At 34.6% G+C, this 20,682-nt stretch overlaps 1 protein-coding gene across 1 annotated transcript; it reads left to right on the forward strand.

Annotated features, from left to right (window-relative positions):
* The first annotated feature begins 331 nt into the window (after positions 1-331).
* On the forward strand, positions 332-19,747 carry LOC132724793 (hydroxymethylglutaryl-CoA lyase, mitochondrial-like). The gene is made up of 9 exons (XM_060709756.1): positions 332-453; positions 2,329-2,505; positions 10,928-11,023; positions 11,389-11,447; positions 12,751-12,840; positions 13,337-13,400; positions 16,907-17,095; positions 17,624-17,749; positions 18,365-19,747. The coding sequence occupies exons 1-9, from the start codon at positions 343-345 to the stop codon at positions 18,467-18,469; spliced, it is 1,017 nt and encodes a 338-aa protein (XP_060565739.1). The 5' UTR covers positions 332-342; the 3' UTR covers positions 18,470-19,747.
* Positions 19,748-20,682: the final 935 nt, after the last annotated feature.

Raw genomic sequence — 20,682 nt, forward strand, 5'->3', positions numbered from 1 at the left:
TTGGACACCCAAATATGAGAAATGCTCAGCAATTTCAAGGACAGTCCCTTCATAGTGAAAGTTAGGTATATTACGCAAACCTCTTTTGGTTTTCCAAAATATAATAACTTTGGTTTTATTTGTATTTACTTCAAGATTCCAAAGCTTGCAGTAGTCAGACATAGCGTTTAATGCTAGCTGAAGCTGCTGAGCGCTCTCTGACAATATTACAGTGTCATCTGCGTATAATAGTAAATACAGTTTAAGATAAACTTCCATTTCATCATCACTTAACATATCATTTATATGTGAGTTTGGGTGTTCCAGGTTCAAATCAAGTTGTGGTGTTCAACCTGTAATAAAATGGCGACTTCCTTTGCAAAATCCATAGCGATTCGGTTCCAAACCGTTAAGCGAGCTAGAAAAACGGTTAAACTCGTTGAGACAGTTACAAGAGGCTATGCACAAGTATCAGTAAGTGTATTATACTTTATGCAATGACAAATTGCACAATTACACAACAAATTGACGTGAATCGCACTTAAGATCATTCGTACTCAAGAAAGATCGACCCTTTACAGAAACATTTTTGGATGACGTTTTACTTTTTTCTGTATTATGCAAAGGCAGTTAAAATAATTGTTATACAGAAATTTTCATGAGTTTTTAAATTCTGTTTTCAATATAGCATTGGTGTATCTTCAGCAGAATCCAAATACATTGTAATTTCACCATTGAATGATTGATACGTGATAAAAATTATCAAACTTCAAGTTGTAACTGTCATATTTTTATGAGCACATGTCTACAAAATTAAAGCTAGCCACTTCCTTGTCCGAAAGGGGACCCAGTGCCTTCTCAATCAGTCAGTGTTTTGAGATAGGGGATCATGTTCTATAGTATAAAGTTAGGGGCATAGCCTACACGGATTGACAGTTTCCAAACTAGCCGATTTATAACAGGCTATCCTTATCAGGACAATTGAGAGTAAAGAGAACTGGTTGCGCATCTCTCTGTATAAAATGTATGTAAAATGATCTGACTTGTGGTAGGTTTAACTTTAACCTTAAATAATCAAGTAAATTTCAATACATTTAGTGACAAACAATGTGTGAAATTTAACCAGAGATGAACCTAAGATCACAAGCTTTTTATTGGCGTAATAAATTATAATTATTCATTAAGTCGCCCCAAACAAACTGGCAGTTTAAAAATGCCTAAATTTGCATTGTTTTAGCATTAGAGATATCGTTTTTACTCGAAGATAAGGGAAACAATTTGTATTTTTTCACCTGATTTACCTAGGTTATTTACGTAGTTCATATAGAGACTGTCAATGGGTTTATTGGCATAGCTTTCTCTTCTTCCAATTGGAAAATTGATGAAGCTGAAGACCACTGGCAAAGAACATCTAAAAAGAAAACAAGAAATGAAGCTGATACCATTAGGCCATGTTTAAAAGTCTCTGGGCTCCCTGGTAATAAGTGTTTATTTACTGAATGACGGGCATAGCCATTGTCATTAATATCAGATTATTTTGAAATAATAATTATATTGAATTGATAATTTTTTCATAAATTCATATAAAAACCATTTGTTAAGTAAGGGACGTTAAAATCTTACACCAGTTGGCAGACTTCCTGAAAGTTGAAAAAACTGTCAGACATTCGGTCTGACAAACCATGAAAATCTGTCGGACCGCAACGAAATCTGTCAGACCGAATAAAATTGATCAAAATCAAAGAAAAACTTGTGTTTGTATTTCTAAGACACTTTTTGGTTTTAATTTTTTCGCCGTAAAAATTGGCACTTTCCGTTCAGCGCATTTTCATCTCCTCCCTGTCATACACCAACGATTCATGGTCCTGCTTCCATTTGTCCTTGAATTTTGTCTCAGGTCTATTCTTTTCATCCTTTTATTGCTGTTCTGCGCGCTCCTCTGACGTAGATTTTCAATTTTTCCAAGGTTTGGCACCTTTAGCGACGCCATTTTGTATACATGCGGCTTCCATAAAAGCCGGACAGTCGGACCGATCCGGAATAAAAATCGTCCGACCTGATCAAAATGTATCGGACATGTCCTTCGGACCGACGTATTTCAGGAAGTCTGAGTTGGCATATATACATGTATCTTATTTACACTGTTTACCTTTTCACAATGATCATTTAGACTTTATGGCAGCTCTTGCACCTGATAGGATGTAAAGATAAGGCAAATATTTATATATCTGTAGTTGCTTTGGCTGACATCTACATCAGAGTATTGTGAAAACATACTGTTGAATTCTTTAAAGTTTTATAAAACTTTGTAACTTTAATCTGCAGAAAAATATGTTTTACCTTATATAGATTGCAGGTTTGCCATCATTTGTGAAAGTTGTGGAAGTTGGTCCAAGGGATGGCTTACAGAATGAGAAAGAGATGGTGCCAACTGCTGCAAAAATAGAATTGGTCAATAGGTTGTCCCAAGCTGGACTGCCCAGTATTGAAGTTACAAGCTTTGTTTCTCCAAAATGGATACCTCAGGTTTGTAGATGTTAATATTTACTTTTAGACAGCTTTGACTGTACATATTCATTTAGGCCCAATAGTTTTGCTTGATAAAATTTCAAAAAGCATTGGAATCACAGACTTTAGTTACTGATAAGCTCCGCCTCCATAGCATGCTACATGTAACATCACTTGTGTATTAAATCTTGGAATATTAAGACGTACTCTTGTTGTCTCTTCTAGTTCAAATTATACAATAGTATACTTTACTGGACATCTCATTTGAGATATAATATTCTTGATAATATACTTGTCACTAAAACAAAACAAACAACATGGTGTCAGAAAAAAATGGAAATAAATTTTTATTAACTGAAACTAAAAAAAAAAAAAAGTGAACAAAATGGCACTCTCTGGAATAAACCCACCAAACATGAACTGGGACAGTGTTAATCTACCTACAACTTGGGAAAAATTTGAACGAAATGTTAAACTAATATTCAGTGGACCCCTCAAAGAAAAATCAGAAGAAGAAAGGATTTCATATCTACTAATATGGGTAGGAGAAAAGGGGCAAGACATTATGCAATCATGGAATTTAACCGCAGATGATAGAAAAAAGATCGATACGTACTTCACAAAATTTCAAAACCACGTTCAACCTAAATTAAACCCAATTTTTGCTAGGTACCAATTCAACAACGAAAGGCAGGGTGATGAAAACATAGACTAATTCATCACAAAACTAAAATTGAAAGCCAATGAATGCAGATACCAAGAAGGAACAAAGGACGAAATGATCAGAGATCGAATTGTTTTCGGGGTAAATAACCAAAGACTGAGAGAAAAATTAATTAACGAAGGAGTTTCCTTAACATTAGACAAGGCAATCCAAATCTCACAAAATTTCGAATACTGTAAAAAGCAAATGGACATTCTTAACCCCAAGCAAGACATAAATTACGTCAAACATGGACGAAGGCAAAGTCGTGCCAAACCGGAACAAAGCGCTGCCAGGATCGACACAAAACAGAAGTCTCAAACAACTACCTGTAGAAATTGTGGAACATACCATGACATCACTCACAGAAAGAAATGTCCGGCATATGGACAGCAGTGCAAATCATGTAAAAAGTACAATCATTGGGCAAAAGTATGCCGTTCAAACAAACAGAAACATGTTCATGAATTGTCGAACAATTTAAGTGAAAATAGTGATGATTCTTGTATGGATAACTATTTCATTGATACGGTAAGTCACAAAACATCGCCAGCCCCAGATCGCGCGTTTGTTGACATTAAGATTGGCCCGAAATGCCAAAACATTAATTTCAAACTTGATACAGGGAGCAGCGTTAACATACTCTCTAAGCGCAAATTTGAATCGCTCAACATGAGAATCCCTTTGCAGGCCCCCGATTCTCAACTTATCTCTTACTCAGGTGATACAATAAAAGTTATAGGAAAAATCAGTTTAACCTGTAGCTATCGTACCGTGCAAGTTACTGTAGACTTCTATGTCGTTAACAGTGACGCACCACCGCTTATAGGATTACAGACATCCATTGACCTTGGGTTAATTAAACTCACATATGACATAAACTGCCAAAATACTCAGTACATGACTAAAGAGTCAGTAATGTCTGAGTACGGTGATTTGTTCAGGGGTGTAGGCATACTCCCTGGTAAAAGCAAATTACACCTGCGTGATGACGCTATTCCAGTAATTACACCTCCGAGACGTGTACCGGAAGCGCTCAAATCGCGACTTAAGCTAGAGCTTGAGCAAATGGTCAAAGACGAAATTATAACGCCAGTAACGGAACCTACGGACTGGGTACACCCTATTGATGTGGTCGAAAAACCGAACGGAAAATTACGTATTTGCTTAGACCCAAAACAGCTCAATGACGCAATACGTAGACCTCATTATGTCACATCAACACTTGATGACGTAACAGCAAAGCTCGCTGGAGCTGAATACTTTAGCATGTTAGATCTTACTCATGCATATTGGTCTGTACAACTAGACGATCAATCGTCTTGCGCCACAACCTTCGCTACTCCTTTCGGTAGATATAGATACTTAAGGTTACCATACGGTATATCATCATCAAGTGATATATTTTGTCAAAAGGTCAATCAGATATTCGAAGGAATAAATGGAATACACCCTCTTGTTGATGATATTTTAATATGGGGAAACACGCAAGGTGAACATGACAAACGTCTAACACAGATTTTATTACGTGCGCGCGAGCAAGGTATCAGGTTTAATGAGCAAAAATGCACAATTGGCGCCAAATCAGTACCATTCTTTGGTCATATCATTACGGAAAGTGGGTTAAAGGCTGACCCGTCTAAGATTGAAGCAATTATAAAATTGCCAATCCCCAATAACAGCGAAATGGTCTAAAGGCTTTTGGGAATGGTCAATTATCTCTCTAAATTCGCGCCAAATCTAGCAGAAGTTACAGCCCCCTTACGGAGCCTCTTGAAAAAAGATACAGAGTTCATATGGGATCATGTTCATGACCGAGCATTTTCTCAAGTCAAATATATTATAACACAGGCACCAGTATTAGGTTACTATGACCCGACAAAGCCGCTTATACTGGAAACGGATGCTTCAAAATTCGGAGTCGCTTGTTGTTTATTTCAAGACAATAGACCTATTGCATTTGCAAGCAAAAGCCTGACGCAAACTGAAATCGGTTATGCTGTCATTGAAAAAGAAATGCTTGGAATTTTGTTCGGATGCAAACGGTTTCATCAATTCACTTATGGTAGAGAAGTTATCGTACATTGCGATCACAAACCAATATCTGCCATTATGAAAAAACAATGTCCGCAGCACCGCCTAGGTTATCTAGAATGCTACTAGCTCTGTCTTAGTATCAGTTAATCGTAAAGCACATTCCTGGTAAAGAAATACCAGTTAGTGACTGCCTATCACGCCAAAGTCTCCCTGATACATACTTAAATATGTCAGACGAGCTTGATAATTACGTGCATACCGTTCAAAAACAATTGCACATTACCGACCAACGAATAGAAAATATTAGCGCCGAAACGTGCAAAGACGCACAAATGAAAATTCTGAAAAAGACTATATTAAACGGTTGGCCAGAATCTAGATCAATGTGCGAGCAATCAATCCTTGATTTCTGGAACCACCGCGATGAGATAAGCGTAGAAAATGACCTGATATTTCGAGGTCATACGATTGTAATACCGAAAATTTTGAGAAATGAACTTGTACAGAAAGTTCATACAGGTCACATGGGAATTACGAAAACACTTGAACGTGCTAAAGATTCAATATTCTGGCCAGGCATGTCCAAGCAAATTAAAGAATATGTTAGCAAATGTAGCATATGTCTTACATACCGAGACGCAAACACAAAAGAACCGCTTATGACTACAGAATTCCCCGACAGACCTTACCAAAAAATAGCAGCAGACCTGTTCCATTTTCAAGGTAAAGAGTATCTATTGACTATAGATTATTATTCACGATTTTTTGAAATAGACCATTTACAAAACTCAACATCAAAAACAGTCATTCTGAAACTTCAGAAACACATGTCGAGACTGTCAATACCTGAAGTCTTTGTCTCAGACAATGGTAATCAATTTTCAAGCTCCGAATTCAAAGAATTCGCTAAAGAGTGGGGTTTCGAGCACAGAACTTCATCCCCCGGATACCCCCAGTCGAACGGTCTTGCGGAAAAAGGCGTAGGTATCGCAAAAAAACTAATGCAAAAGGCTAAAGATACAAACACAAACATTTACATTGCATTATTAGAATATCGTAATACACCTCTTGAATGCGGATATTCTCCGAGTCAACTGTTAATCGGCCGGAGAACTAAATCCGTTGTGCCAGTTACAAATAAAGCACTGGTACCCATTTTAGTAAATAACTCAAAAGTGCGCAGTCTAATGAAAAAATCGAAAGACAAACAAAAGGTCAATTACGACAAAAATGCAAAATATTTGCCACCTTTGTCCTTGAATCAATCAGTACGCATAAAAATAGGAAAAACTTGGAAACGCGGGAAAATAGTAAAAGTACATAGTGACCGCTCCTATCATAAACAACTTGCTGACGGCAGCATATATCGGAGAAATCGGTCAGTATTACGCAAAAGTCCGGAAGACACAACCGATATTGAATCATTTCATGCGCAAGTCTTATATCATGATAAAAATTCAAGTACCCCTGAATTACCTCTCGAGGAAAATAACTCATCTCAGGAACAAAATGACCCGCCGATGAACTCGCGTGCTAGAACAAGGGCTGGACGATTGTTGCGTGGCAATCCGAAGTATGATAATAATGAATGGGTTAGATAATAACAGTTATTGAAAATAATGAGTTTAAAGTATTTTGTTATCACAGTAATATACAGTGACTATCAAAAAAATAAAGAACTAAACTATGTCACGTAGAGAAAATTAATAAACAGTTCAATCAGTATTATTGAAATTAGCTATGAATATTATTTTCTAAGCATGCATTATTATTTAATAACATAAATGATTTAAAATAAAAGAAGGAGATGTTCTATATTGATATATATTGAAACAGACTTTAGTTACTGATAAGCTCCGCCTCCATAGCATGCTACATGTAACATCACTTGTGTATTAAATCTTGGAATATTAAGACGTACTCTTGTTGTCTCTTCTAGTTCAAATTATACAATAGTATACTTTACTGGACATCTCATTTGAGATATAATATTCTTGATAATATACTTGTCACTAAAACAAAACATACAACAGTTTTTAGCTCGACTATTCGATAAGAATAAGTAGAGCTATTGCAGTCACCCGAGCGTGGGCGTCGGCGTAACCACTTATGTTAAAGTTTTTGTAATAGTTCAAATATTTTCAAAGTCCATAGACATATGGCTTTGAAACTTTGCACACTTGTTCACCATCATGACCCCAACCTGTAGACAGGAGGAGGTTTTTCTATCAAGCATTTTGACAGAATTATGCCCCTTTTTCGACTTAGAATTTACGTTAAAGTTTTTGTAATAGTTAAAATATTTTCAAAGTCCATTGACATATGGCTTTGAAACTTTGCACACTTGTTCACCATCATGACCCTAACCTTTAAACAGGAGGAGGTAACTCTATCAAGCATTTTGACAGAATTATGCCCCTTTTTCGACTTAGAATTTACGTTAAAGTTTTTGTAATGGTTCAAATATTTTCAAAGTCCATTGACATATGGCTTTGAAACTTGACACACTTGTTCACCATCATGACCCCAACCTGGAAACAGGAGGAGGTAACTCTTTCAAGCATTTTGACAGAATTATGCCCCTTTTTTGACTTAGAATTTACGTTAAAGTTTTTGTAATGGTTCAAATATTTTCAAAGTCCATTGACATATGGCTTTGAAACTTTGCACACTTGTTCACCATCATGACCCCAACCTGTAAACAGGAGGAGGTAACTCTATCAAGCATTTTTTTTACGATCAAGCACTAAGAATAGTCGAGCGTTGCTGTCCTACCGACAGCTCTTGTTTAGATATCTTAAGAATTGCATTGGGCTCATATTGTGCTGTACCTTCTTAGATGAAATTCTGAATATTAAAATAAAGAAATTGTTATGTTAATACTCTATGAAAATTATTTGGGGAGCACAAATAGTGCCTACATGTAACTACCAGTATTATAGTTTGTTGTGCTGTCATACTTTTTGCACAGCATCTTTATTTATTGACAGATAACAATGTTTTTTCCACATTGCTTTGCAATGTATTGTTACTTGAAGCTGGCCACTTCAGCATTGAGAAAAACTCACTTATGTCACCGATACTTTTGTTTACTATAATGTTACTGCCATGCCTAATTTAAATGTATAACAGGTGGCTACAAAATGTCATATGATAAGAGTTAATGTTGAATAGTTTTATGCTTAGTGACTTGAAATTTAACTTACCTTAGAGATATACTATGCTCAAATTTGATATTTGAAACTATATTTAATTGCTACACAGTCTCTTTTTTATACGCCCGTTTGAAAAACGGGACGTATTATGGGAACGCCCCTGGCGGGCGGGCGGCGTCCAATTTTGTCCGGAGCATATCTCCTACATGTATGGAGGGATTTTAATGAAACTTCATATAAATGTTCACCACTATGAGGAGCAGTGTCGCGCACATGAACCAGGTCTCTAGGTCAAAGGTCAAGGTCACACTTAGAGCTCATTGAAAAATGCTTGTCCGGAGCAAAACTTCCACATGTATAGAGGGATTTCAATATTACTTGGCACAAATGTTCACCATTGTGAGGCGGAGTGTCGGGTGCAAGATTCAGGTCCTTGCGGCCAAGGTCAAGGTCACACATAGAGGTCAAAGTTCAGATAAAAATATGAAGATGTGTATATGGACCATTTAGTCATCATTTATTGAGGGATAGTAACACAAATGGTCATTATCAAGACTATGGCTGTGATACATATAATTTAGGTCAATATATACAAGGTCAAGGTCACTAAAGATGATGAAATATCCAGATTTTGTAAATAGAATTTAATCAAAGGGAGACAACAAAGTTATTACTTTGTTCATAAATGACTTACACAATTACTCCCCTTGATCTATTTTCACTTTCAATTCTAAAAATAGAATTTAATCAAAGGGCATGAAATAATCCTCTTTCTTGGACTTGAGTATGTTCTAAAGAATGTAACATTTATTTACACATGTTTCATTCATTGGTCAAGATTCTTAACTGTGATAACTATGGTGTTCTGTAGACTTGGTATTTGTTCATAAAGATCATACAGTAATTACCTTATCAAATGTAAATACTTTCTCATAGAAATTTAATTATATTTTAATTTTCAAGTAAATATCAGTTCAGCTCATTCAAAGATTAAGAATTGTAATGAAATGTATTTCCCTAGAATAAAATCTTAAATCAGAATTTTTTAGTTATTAAATTACTTGTACTTTTTATATGCCCGTTTAAAAAAAGATAAAAATATGAAGATGTGTATAGGGACGATTTAATCATCATTTATTGAGGGATTGTAACACAAATGGTCATTATAATGACTACGGCTGTGACACATGTACATTAGGTCAATATATGCAAGGTCAAGGTCACTAAAGATGGTGAAATATCCAGATTTTGTCTGGAGCATATCTCCTACATGTATGGAAGAATTTTTATAATACTTTATGGAAATGTTCACCACCATGATATGTATTGCTCCATGCATGATCCAGGTCTCCAGGTCAAAGGTCAAGGTCACACTTAGAGCTCATTGAAAAACGCTTGTCCGGAGCAAAACTTCTACATTCATAGGGGGTTTTCAATATAACTTGGCACAAATGTTCATCATTGTGAGGCTGAGTGTCGCATGCAAAATTCAGATCCCTGCGACCAAAGTCAAGGTTACACATAGAGGTCAAAGTTCAGATAAAAATTTGAAGATGGTTATAGGGACCATTTAGTCATCATTTATTGATGGATTGTAGCACAAATGGTAACTATCATGACTACAGGTGTTACACATTTAATTTAGGTTAATAGTGGAAGGTCAAGGTCACTGGAGATGATGAAATATCCAGATGTTGTCCGGAGCATATTTTCTACATGCATGGAGGAATTTTAATGTTACTTTTATAGAATTGTTCACCACCATGAGACGTAGTGCCCTGCACATAAACCAAGTCTCTAGGTCAAAGGTGAAGGTCACAGTTAGAGCTCATAGAAAAACACTTGTCTGGAGCAAAACTTCTACATGCATAGAGGGATTTCAATATAATTTGGCACAAATGTTCATCATTGTGAGGCTGAGTGCCGTGCATAAAATTCAGGTCCCTGCGACCAAGGTCAAGGTCACACATTCAGTGCATATCTTCCCTATTGATTTGTTTTAAGGTTCATTTAACAACACAGTGCCAAGAATAAAAACTTGCTTGCTAGATAACACTTATCCATAATGCCCCCATCTCCATCTAAAGCTTTTTCGTAAACGGGCGTATTTTGTGACTATGGCACCCTTGTTTATGTATAAAACTAACAATCATGTTTTGACTTCACATAAAGTAAAGAAATGTTTTAAACTCTACACACTATAGGTAAATGCAATATGAATATATAGTGTCATTAACAAAACTGGCAGTTTGTTTTTTAAACAAGGACCAACTTTACTTGACCCGTTATAGGGAATCCTGTGCATTATTTGTACATTCTTTTATACAAAATATTCAGTGAGTATTTCATAGATTTTAATAAGTTTCTGCGATTAAAGAATTTTACTCAGAGGTCAGCCTAGTATATATCTTAAACTTAATTTAACTTATCTTTAACTAATTGTAACTTATATTTGACTTATTTGAACTTATCTTTGACTTATCTTTACTTATCTTAGCTTATCTTAATCTTATCTTTAACTTATCTTTAACTTATCTTCATGTAGATGGCAGATCATGGTGATGTTATGAGAGGCATAGAAAGGCATAAAGACATTGTTTACTCAGCGTTAACACCAAACCTGAAGGGATTTGAAGCTGCGGTAGGTTGTCTGTGTTTTGTTTTTTTACTTTCAATTTGTTTCTGTGTCACTATAATCAGGGATATATTCACATTATCTGTTACGGTGCATCAAAGTTGTGTATTCCTTAACATGAGTCATGACTGCATATTGAATTTGAATATATATATATATGTACATGTATTGTTATTTACTTGTCAGATTTTAAGAAATCACTCTAAACATGTATATATATTTGTACAGTATTTGCCAGATTTATATATATTTGTACAGTATTGTGCATTACTTTTGTGTACACGATTATCTTGAAGGACAAAGGTTAAGCATTTAGGTTGGAGACATAAACCCATGCGGTAATGTTAACACAATTGGTGCTTATATTTCAGTTAGAGGCTGGCGTTAATGAGGTGGCTATATTTGGCGCTGCTTCTGAAAGCTTCAGCAAGTGAGTAGCTTATACATCATTCTTTCAATTTTTGGTTTATACAGACTTTATTTTAGTTTGATTGTGTAGGAAGCTATAAGCTTATAGAAACACTTTCTAATCCGTTCCTGGAATCAACCAGTACAGTGAGCAATGTGTGAAAAGTTCCTTGCTCAAGGAAGCAGTGACTTGTTCCTGACTGGGTTTGAACCCATGCAGCTTACGATCATTAGGTTTCTAGACTCACATGTTAATTAACCACTCGGCCATGCTGCCACTTAACATTTGAGAGATGGCATGGTTTAATTCTAACACGGTTTATGTAATATGATGACTTTCAAACTTCACCAGTGTAGAAAAACCTTGAATATCCCTCTCAGTGTTGTATCAGGCACAAACAAATTCACCAAATTGCCTGAAACCAAAATGAATAGCTTTCTAACATCAACAACAATGTCCCTAATGAAATTCTAGCCATGTTGTGAGGGGCATGTAATTCTAAGTCAGAACTTTTAATCAATCTAGCTACTAATACACTATGTACTTGCAGTATTTGACTAACATGAGAGCTATAAGTCTATTTTTACAGAAACGGAAGAAAACACCTTATTCCCTTCTGTTTATTACAGATATCTAGCTGTCTTGAATCTAGAGTTTTCTGTTTAGGCATTTCTCTATTCAGAGAAAAACTCCATTTGATATTTTCATCTTTTTAGCTGGACTATTTGATAAGAATAAGTAGAGCTATTGCAGTCACCCGAGCGTCGGTGTCAGTGTCGGCGTCTGCGTCGGCGTAACCACTTATGTTAAAGTTTTTGTAATAGTTCAAATATTTTCAAAGTCAATTGACATATGGCTTTGAAACTTTGCACACTTGTTCACCATCATGACCCCAACCTGTAGACAGGAGGAGGTAACTCTATCAAGCATTTTGACAGAATTATGCCCCTTTTTCGACTTAGAATTTATGTTAAAGTTTTTGTAATACCTCAAATATTTTCAAAGTTCATTGACATATGGCTTTGAAATTTTGCACACTTGTTCACCATCATTACCCCAACCTGTAAACAGGAGGAGGTAACTGTATCAAGCATTTTTTTTTACTATCAAGCACTAAGAATAGTCAAGCGTTGCTGTCCTACCGACAGCTCTTGTTACTTGTATAATTGTATATATCAAGGGTTTGACCGCAAAATTACAGTAACTTATATGAAATACAACACTTACAACAGTGTTGCAATCAACCCTCGAATAATAATATTTCGTACATTGAATCTATTTATAATGTTGGTATGAAAGAACTATTATATCATTCACATTTCAGGAAGAATATAAACTGCTGTATTGAGGAAAGTTTGAACAGATTTGATGCTGTCATGAATGCAGCAAAGTCAGCAAATATACCTGTAAGAGGGTGAGAGACATCATTGTTCTTTACTTATTTATTTTCTCTGATCATTTTATTACCTTGTTTCAAAGTAGTATTATTAAAACTATTTTGATAGCAGCATTGCCATGGTCGTCATAGTGCAAAAACTGTGTTTTCCTAGAACTTGCCATAAGGTTATGATAACAATTTATTTTTACTGTTTTTTGAATTTTATTAAATTTTTCATAAGATGAACACAATACGCTTTATACCATTTAATGAAGGTGCATAGCTAAGTGAAAAGTATATCTAGATAAAATCTTGAACATTCACAATCACGCAGTTATTCATCAAAACAAAATGTGAATTCTTTTACAGCCATAACACCATGAAATTGAATTTCATATTTATTCTTTTAGTCTTTGCCCTCAAGAGACAAATGTTATCACCGCATTCTCATATTTTATCAAACTCGTATCATAAAACAAACTAACTAGACTTTTCCACCTGATTGTTTTGCCTATGTTTCTTACATTTTCAGTTATGTATCATGTGTATTAGGCTGTCCTTATGAGGGAGATATTGCAGTTGATAAAGTTGCACAGGTGATATTATTGTTCAGTTTGTTCTTAATGTAACAATGATCAAACTTAGGAATGCTACCAAGTTATAATAAATATAATATTGGGAATATGTACAGTCTCTAGATATATTCATGCCCACAAGTTTGCATTTAGTACAAACCGTAAGGTCAAAGAACAGATATCATTTGAAGGGGAAGTAAAACATGATGAAAGGGAAGTAACTGTGTCATTTTAGGAAGACAGAGTTACACTTCCTGTTATAATTTCAGCTTATGGTAAAACATTATTTCATCAAAGTAGCAGCATAAATGTGTTATAAGTGGAGTGCTTACAAATGGAAATAATCTGGTGTTTACAAAATGGAATAGGAATAAGAAATGATTATAATTTAAATTTACTCCTTAAAACACTTTGCTTAACTTTAGTCTGAACTTAAAAAGTCAGTTTTTTTTTTTTTTAAAGACATAAATTTCATCATTAAATTAATTAATTTTTTTCAGTTTTTTTACCTTGACAATTGCAAAGAATAGGGAGAGCTCTTGCACATTCTCAGGCATTGGTGTCTACTTTGCTTGCAAAACATGGATTTTCACTGTATAATGGCCCTTTATGAGGCTGTTTTATTATCAAGCACTGAGAATAGTCCTACCAACAGCTTGTGTTACCTTAAAACTGGTCGTATTTGAAAACAACAAAAAAACAGACTGCAACAAACAGTAGCAAAAAATGTGTTGTCATGACAACGAATTAATGTTATTTTTAGCTCACCTGAGCATATGCTCAGGTGAGCTATTGGGATCACTCTTCGTCCGTCGTACATTGTCCGTTCACACTTTTCAAACGACATCTCCTCTGAAACCATAAGGCAGATCATAATAAAACTTCACAGGGATGTTCCTTGTGTGAAGCCTTAACAAAGCCTTGTTCAAAGAATTCCATTCCATGCAGAACTCTGGTTGCCATGGCAACCAAAAGAAAAAACTTTAAACATCTTCTTCTAGATAAACAATTTTCTTTTAAAGAACCCAAAAAGCTAGAGCTAAGATATTTAGCATGAAACATCTTCTAATCAGTGTCTACCAAGTTTGTTCAAATAAAAGCCCTGGGGTCAAAATTGGCCCAGCCCCAGGGGGTCATTGATTTTCCCTATATGCATATAGTAAAAACTTAAAAAAATTTCTTTTAAAGATCCCAAAGAGCTAGAGCTAAGATATTTAGCATGAAACATCTTCTTATGGGTGACTACCAAGTTTGTTCAAATACAAGCCCTGGGGTCAAAATTGGCCCCGCCCCAGGGGGTCATTGATTTTCCCTATATGCATATTGTAAAAACTTAAAAAAATCTTCTTTTAAAGAACCCAAAAAGCTAGAGCTTAGATATTTGGCATGAAACATGTTCTAATGGATGTCTACCAAGTTTGTTCAAATAAAAGCCCTGGGGTCAAAATTGGCCCCGCCCCAGGGCGTCATTGATTTTCCATATATGCATATAGTAAAAACTTAAAAAAATTTCTTTTAAAGAACCCAAAGAGCTAGAGCTAAGATATTTAGCATGAAACATCTTCTAATGGGTGTCTACCAAGTTTGTTCAAATAAAAGCCCTGGGGTCAAAATTGGCCCCGTCCCCAGGGGGTCATTGATTTTCCCTATATGCATATAATAAAAACTTCAAAAAATCTTCTTTTAAAGAACCCAAAGAGCTAGAGCTAAGATATTAAGCATGCAACATCTTCTAATGAGTGTCTACCAAGATTGTTCAAATAAAAGCCCTGGGGTCAAAATTGGCCCCGCCTGGGCTGACATTGATTTTCCTTATATGTGTATAGCAAAAACTTAAAAGTCTTCTTTGAAAAAACCCGAATAGCTAGAGTTTAGATATTAAGTAGGGATGTCATTCGGAGTCCGGATATCCGAACGTTCGGATCACGATTCGGTGTCCGGAGCCAATTTTCGGATCCGGATGTTCGTAAAAAATATTTCAGAATATTGAGAAAATGTGATAAAAACATGCGTTGAGATAATCGGCGTAGACATGGTGTTGACACCATATTGTATATTGTACCTTAGTTTGACAATACAGGTCATAATATCTGCAGACCGCAAAAAAATCAATAATAACTATAATAATTACGAGTAAGATATGACACATGTTGTTAATCTATATTAAACACCAAACAAATATAAGTTTTGTTGGATTCAAGATGAATATTCCTGTGCGATTGTCATCGGCAACATTTTTTATGTCCAAATTTAAATATTTAATAAGGCTATTATTTTTATATATATTTCGGCTTACCGACCTGTCGACTCCTTATTTTGAGAAAATAAAAAATCGGCAGAAATATAATAATCAAACCAAGAAATGCACTTACGAATAATAATATGACCATTATCACATTTTATATTGAAATTGATATGATAATTATCCGACAAAATAACTTTCTACTTTAGTATTAATCCAACATATGCATTTTAAGAACAATTTATTCACAATTTTTTTCACTTATGAACACTTAAAATGTGTGTAATTCATGTAAGTTTCGGCAACTTCTTTGATGATTTGGAATCAAACAGCCAGGGCTACATGTTGGTAAACATCAAAGATTTGCAGTTTCTTTTGAAAAGCCGGCTACACATCTGTCAAAAGTCATTGTGTGTAAATTGTATAGATGTTATTGAACAATGGAAACATTACATTTATTTTTTTACGGGTGTTATTTTGTTTTCCCAAATGTGAGCGAGTGTTATTGTGTATTTATAAAGCAATGCTTGAGGAATTGAGACAATCGGCAATGAATTTCTTTTTCGTTTCTATTGAAATCGTATAAAGTACTATATTATGCACTAAATTTATCTATAAAGAAAAAATAAAATCAATAACGAAAAATTTTTTATTAAAAAGGAAGTAAAACGAAAGACTACACTTTGAAAAAGGTCGTGAAAAAATGGTTACGTCATATCAGCCAACAAAGAATATAACAAAGATCCGAACATCCGGATGTATCCGGATGTCTGATTCGGATATCCGGGTGGCCGTTTCGGCTCCAGATGATGTCCCTAATGTTAAGCATGAAACATTTTCTAGTAAGTGTGTACAAAGATTGTTCAAATAAAAGCCCTTGGGTCAAAACTGGCCCTGCCCCAGGTGTGTAATTGTTTTTAACTATATGTGTAAAGAAAAAAACTTGACCAGCTAGACCTTAGATGTTAAGCATGAAATATCTTCTAATGGGTGTCTACCAAGTTTGTTCAAATAAAAGCCCTGGGGTTTAAACTGGCCCCGCTCCGGGGGCCTATATACAGGTGAGCGACTTCAGGGCCATCATGGCCCTCTTGTTCATTCTAGGAGCATTATCCTATGCCGTACGGTACTATTTGCAGCATGTTCAATAAATTTTCTACATTTCAATAATTGTGAGATACATTTTATATTTTCACTGATGAATTTCAATATATTACTTAAACACACATGACAAAATTTATTTTTGTATTCGAAGGTTATATTTAAATGTTAAATTTTGTTGTAGGTATGTAAATCACTGTATGATATGGGATGTTACGAGATATCACTCGGAGATACTATAGGTGTTGGCACTCCAGGGGCGATGAAAAATTTGATCTCGGAAGTCTCGAAAGTGGTACCAGTACAGAAACTAGCTGTACATTGTCACGATACGTATGGTCAGGCTCTAGCTAACATTTTAGCAGCTTTACAGGTATATTATTATGATAGACTTAGTCCGGAATAAAATAATTTGGGTTTTCTCAGTTAATCAGGGAGTACAAACAAATTTTTAAAGTTACAGCTTCGATTGTTATGTGCAATATAGATTTTTGTGTGTGTCTTATTACTGAACAAGTGATATAGAAAACTCAAATATTGTCAAAGTATTGGTTGATACTTATAAAATCTCTACATTTATTGAAATCATGAATTTATTTTCTATTTTTCCTTTACTAAGGCAAATATTAGCCACCTGACCTACCTTGACCTAATCCTGTTCTCCCCTTGTGGGGCAAAGGACATCCACAACAGCTCTCCATCTGGGTTGGTTCATCGCCTGCACAGGTCATGTTCCAAGTTTTCAGCTCAGCGCCTATTGTTCGTCTCCAGGTGGTTGTTGGTCACATTAGCCTGGTAGTTTAGTATGGTAATTTTATAGTGAATATGGTATCATATTAGTAAAGGTTTCACACTGTATAACTGTCATAACTGATGTCAGGATATTGTTTTTTTATTGTAGATGGGGATAAGTGTGGTGGATAGCTCTGTAGCGGGACTTGGAGGGTGCCCCTATGCCAAGGGTGCTAGTGGAAATGTGTCTACAGAAGATGTTGTTTATATGTTACATGGTCTAAATATTAAAACAGTAAGGACTCTTGAAATAATAAGAAATATAAATAGATATTTTATTAAAGCATGACTGATATAATAAGAGTAATGATACTCAGTACTTTCTGCAAGCCATTGTGGTCATTAAAAAATACTAGCACAGAATTAGCTGCTAACTAGTTTTGTCAAACCATTCTACTCAAATGTTCTTTAAAATCAGTTTGGAGTGATTTAATGATGAGTACTTTCAAAGCTCAACTGGCTACATGATAATTGATGGAGAACACTGACTTTTGTACTTAATTACAGTGTAGTAAATATGATTTTATCTATATTGTTGGATATAGAGCTAGGCTAAAGCTCTATACTGATGACAAGGGCTAATCACTTTTGATTCCTGCAGAATAAGAGTGAAATAGGATTTGATAGAATTAAACTTTAAAGCTGCACACCTCCAGATGAACCAAAATATTTTCAAGAAAATCAAACATGAGAAAAAAAAGTACTGAGATTTAAAGAAAAAGAAAAATATTCAAGATAAAAGTAATGATTTCCATGTTATATGCAATTTATATCATATTTTTATGCATTAAAAGTATATTCAATTCATTTAAAGGATTGCACCAAATGGTTATTTCTCTTATTATTTCAGGGTATAAATATACAGAAGCTGATAGAAGCTGGACAATTTATATCTCGAACTCTTGGTCGACCAACACATTCCAAGGTTGCCCAGGCGACCAAATCATCTCTTTGAACAGCTGGACTTTTCATTATAGGAGTAGCATGTTATAAGAGTAGTAACAATATATTCAAGAAATAATATCTCCCAAACAGTGATTTAATCGCTCAATAAAATCACTATTTGTGGAGTTCAGATGCGAATAATTATATCATGAGGGTGCAGCCCGAGTGATATAATGATGCGTATCAGAACGACAAGCAGTGATTTTATCAAAAGATAAAATTTGGATATATTATTTTGATTCTAACACGACATCAACAAATAAATGCTGCCGTTCCTGATATTAAGCTCAACTGCGCCTGATTTGTTTCCGTACTTATTTTCAGCCCGTCAAATTTTTAGTGGTTATTACATGTATAATGATTATGTCACATGTCTAAATATAGGATGCTAAACAGTGATTTATTGCAAAATAACACACTTTTTCAGTTCTTCTATGTTCAATAGGGAAAAATGCGGTCGTGTTAGAATATATTATAAAGTCTAATCTTGTATGTTAAATATGATGTATATAAATTACATGAAATCTTACCTGCTAGGTTTATACATGCAATGAATTGTAAGGTATTAACAAATATTGGGAGTATTGTAGTATCCAGTTTTGAAACAGATTTTCAAAATTGTTGGGTAATAAGCTGGTTAATACTTGTTATAATCATATTAATTTTTGTTGGTTGTTACTTGTTGTGATTAGAATATAGAAGAAATGGTATTGTAAAAATTATTTGTGTCCATTAGATTTTAGGATGTAAGTTTGAAAGAACGTTATTTTACAAACTAGTTTAAACTTGTGTTTCAATCATATTTGTTGATTGTTACTTCTTAGGATTAGAATGTAGAACAAAAGAGATTGTAAATTTGTTTGTGTCTATTACATTTAAGCACATAAGTTTGAAAGAATGTTTACAAGGAATGATTGTTTATAAATGTTAAAATTTCGATGAATCATCATAAAAACAGTCATTGACTAGAATGTCACTTTTCTTATGATATAATATCATGAATTAGGCAACTGTGGGAACTAGTCATATTTTAAATACGGTGCATAATTTTCTAGCTTATAGCCAAGTCTCTTTGTTATTGATACAATATAATGAAACTGTTTATTTGTTTTGTTTTTTAATTGTTAAATGTTTTATAACTGTGAAAGGTATAAATTATAATGAGGACATTGTTCCCAGCACATAACTTTCAGCCACCAAGGTATTAATTTGTTATTGTTTTGAAATGAAACACGAAAGTTTCTACAGATTGTTAATATTTTTGCACTTGAATTATTTTTCTGATAAGAAGGGAAACTTAAGTTTTTAGCTCGACTATTCGATAAGAATAAGTAGAGCTATTGTAGTCACCCGAGCTTCGGCATCCGCGTCGGCGTAACCACTTATGTTAAAGTTTTTGTAATAGTTCAAATATTTTCAAAGTCCATTGACATATGGCTTTGAAACTTTGCACACTTGTTCACCATCATGACCCCAACCTGTAGACAGGAGGAGGTAACTCTATCAAGCATTTTGACAGAATTATGCCCCTTTTTCGACTTAGAATTTACGTTAAAGTTTTTGTAATAGTTCAAATATTTTCAAAGTCCATTGACATATGGCTTTGAAACTTTGCACACTTGTTCACCATCATGACCCCAACCTTTAGACAGAAGGAGGTAACTGTATCAAGCATTTTGACAGAATTATGCCCCTTTTTCGACTTAGAATTTACGTTAAAGTTTTTGTAATAGTTCAAATATTTTCAAAGTCCATTGACATATGGCTTTGAAACTTTGCACACTTGTTCACCATCATGACACCAACCTGTAGACAAGAGGAGGTAACTCTATCAAGCATTTTGACAGAATTATGCCCCTTTTTCGACTTAGAATTTACGTTAAAGTTTTTGTAATAGTTCAAATATTTTCAAAGTCCATTGACATATGGCTTTGAAACTTTGAACATGACCCCAACCTGTAAACAGGAGTAGGTAACTGTATCAAGCATTATTTTTTACTATCAAGCACTAGAATAGTCGAGCGTTGCTGTCCTACCGACAGCTCTTGTTTTGTTTGTTCTTTTCCTTAAGCTAATACATATCTTCTTGACTTTGATATCAACTTTTTAGACTTTTCTTTCGAAAGAGTATTTTTTTAGCTAGGTAGAATTAATAATAGTATTATTAAAGTGACATTATACGAATATTTTCACTATTATTTTGACCTGATTCAGCCATACAAT

This window comes from Ruditapes philippinarum, unplaced genomic scaffold (genome assembly GCF_026571515.1).
Source record: "Ruditapes philippinarum isolate M1 unplaced genomic scaffold, ASM2657151v2 ctg4997_1_1_1_1, whole genome shotgun sequence".
NCBI classification, from domain to species: domain Eukaryota; kingdom Metazoa; phylum Mollusca; class Bivalvia; order Venerida; family Veneridae; genus Ruditapes; species Ruditapes philippinarum.

Bases quoted from the DNA above. Each gene is read 5' to 3' on its own strand.
- LOC132724793 (XM_060709756.1), top strand. From the start codon at position 343: ATGGCGACTTCCTTTGCAAAATCCATAGCGATTCGGTTCCAAACCGTT. The intron at 454-2,328 runs GTAAGTGTATTA...TACCTTATATAG, and splicing joins GAGGCTATGCACAAGTATCA to ATTGCAGGTTTGCCATCATT. The intron at 11,024-11,388 runs GTAGGTTGTCTG...CTTATATTTCAG, and splicing joins TGAAGGGATTTGAAGCTGCG to TTAGAGGCTGGCGTTAATGA.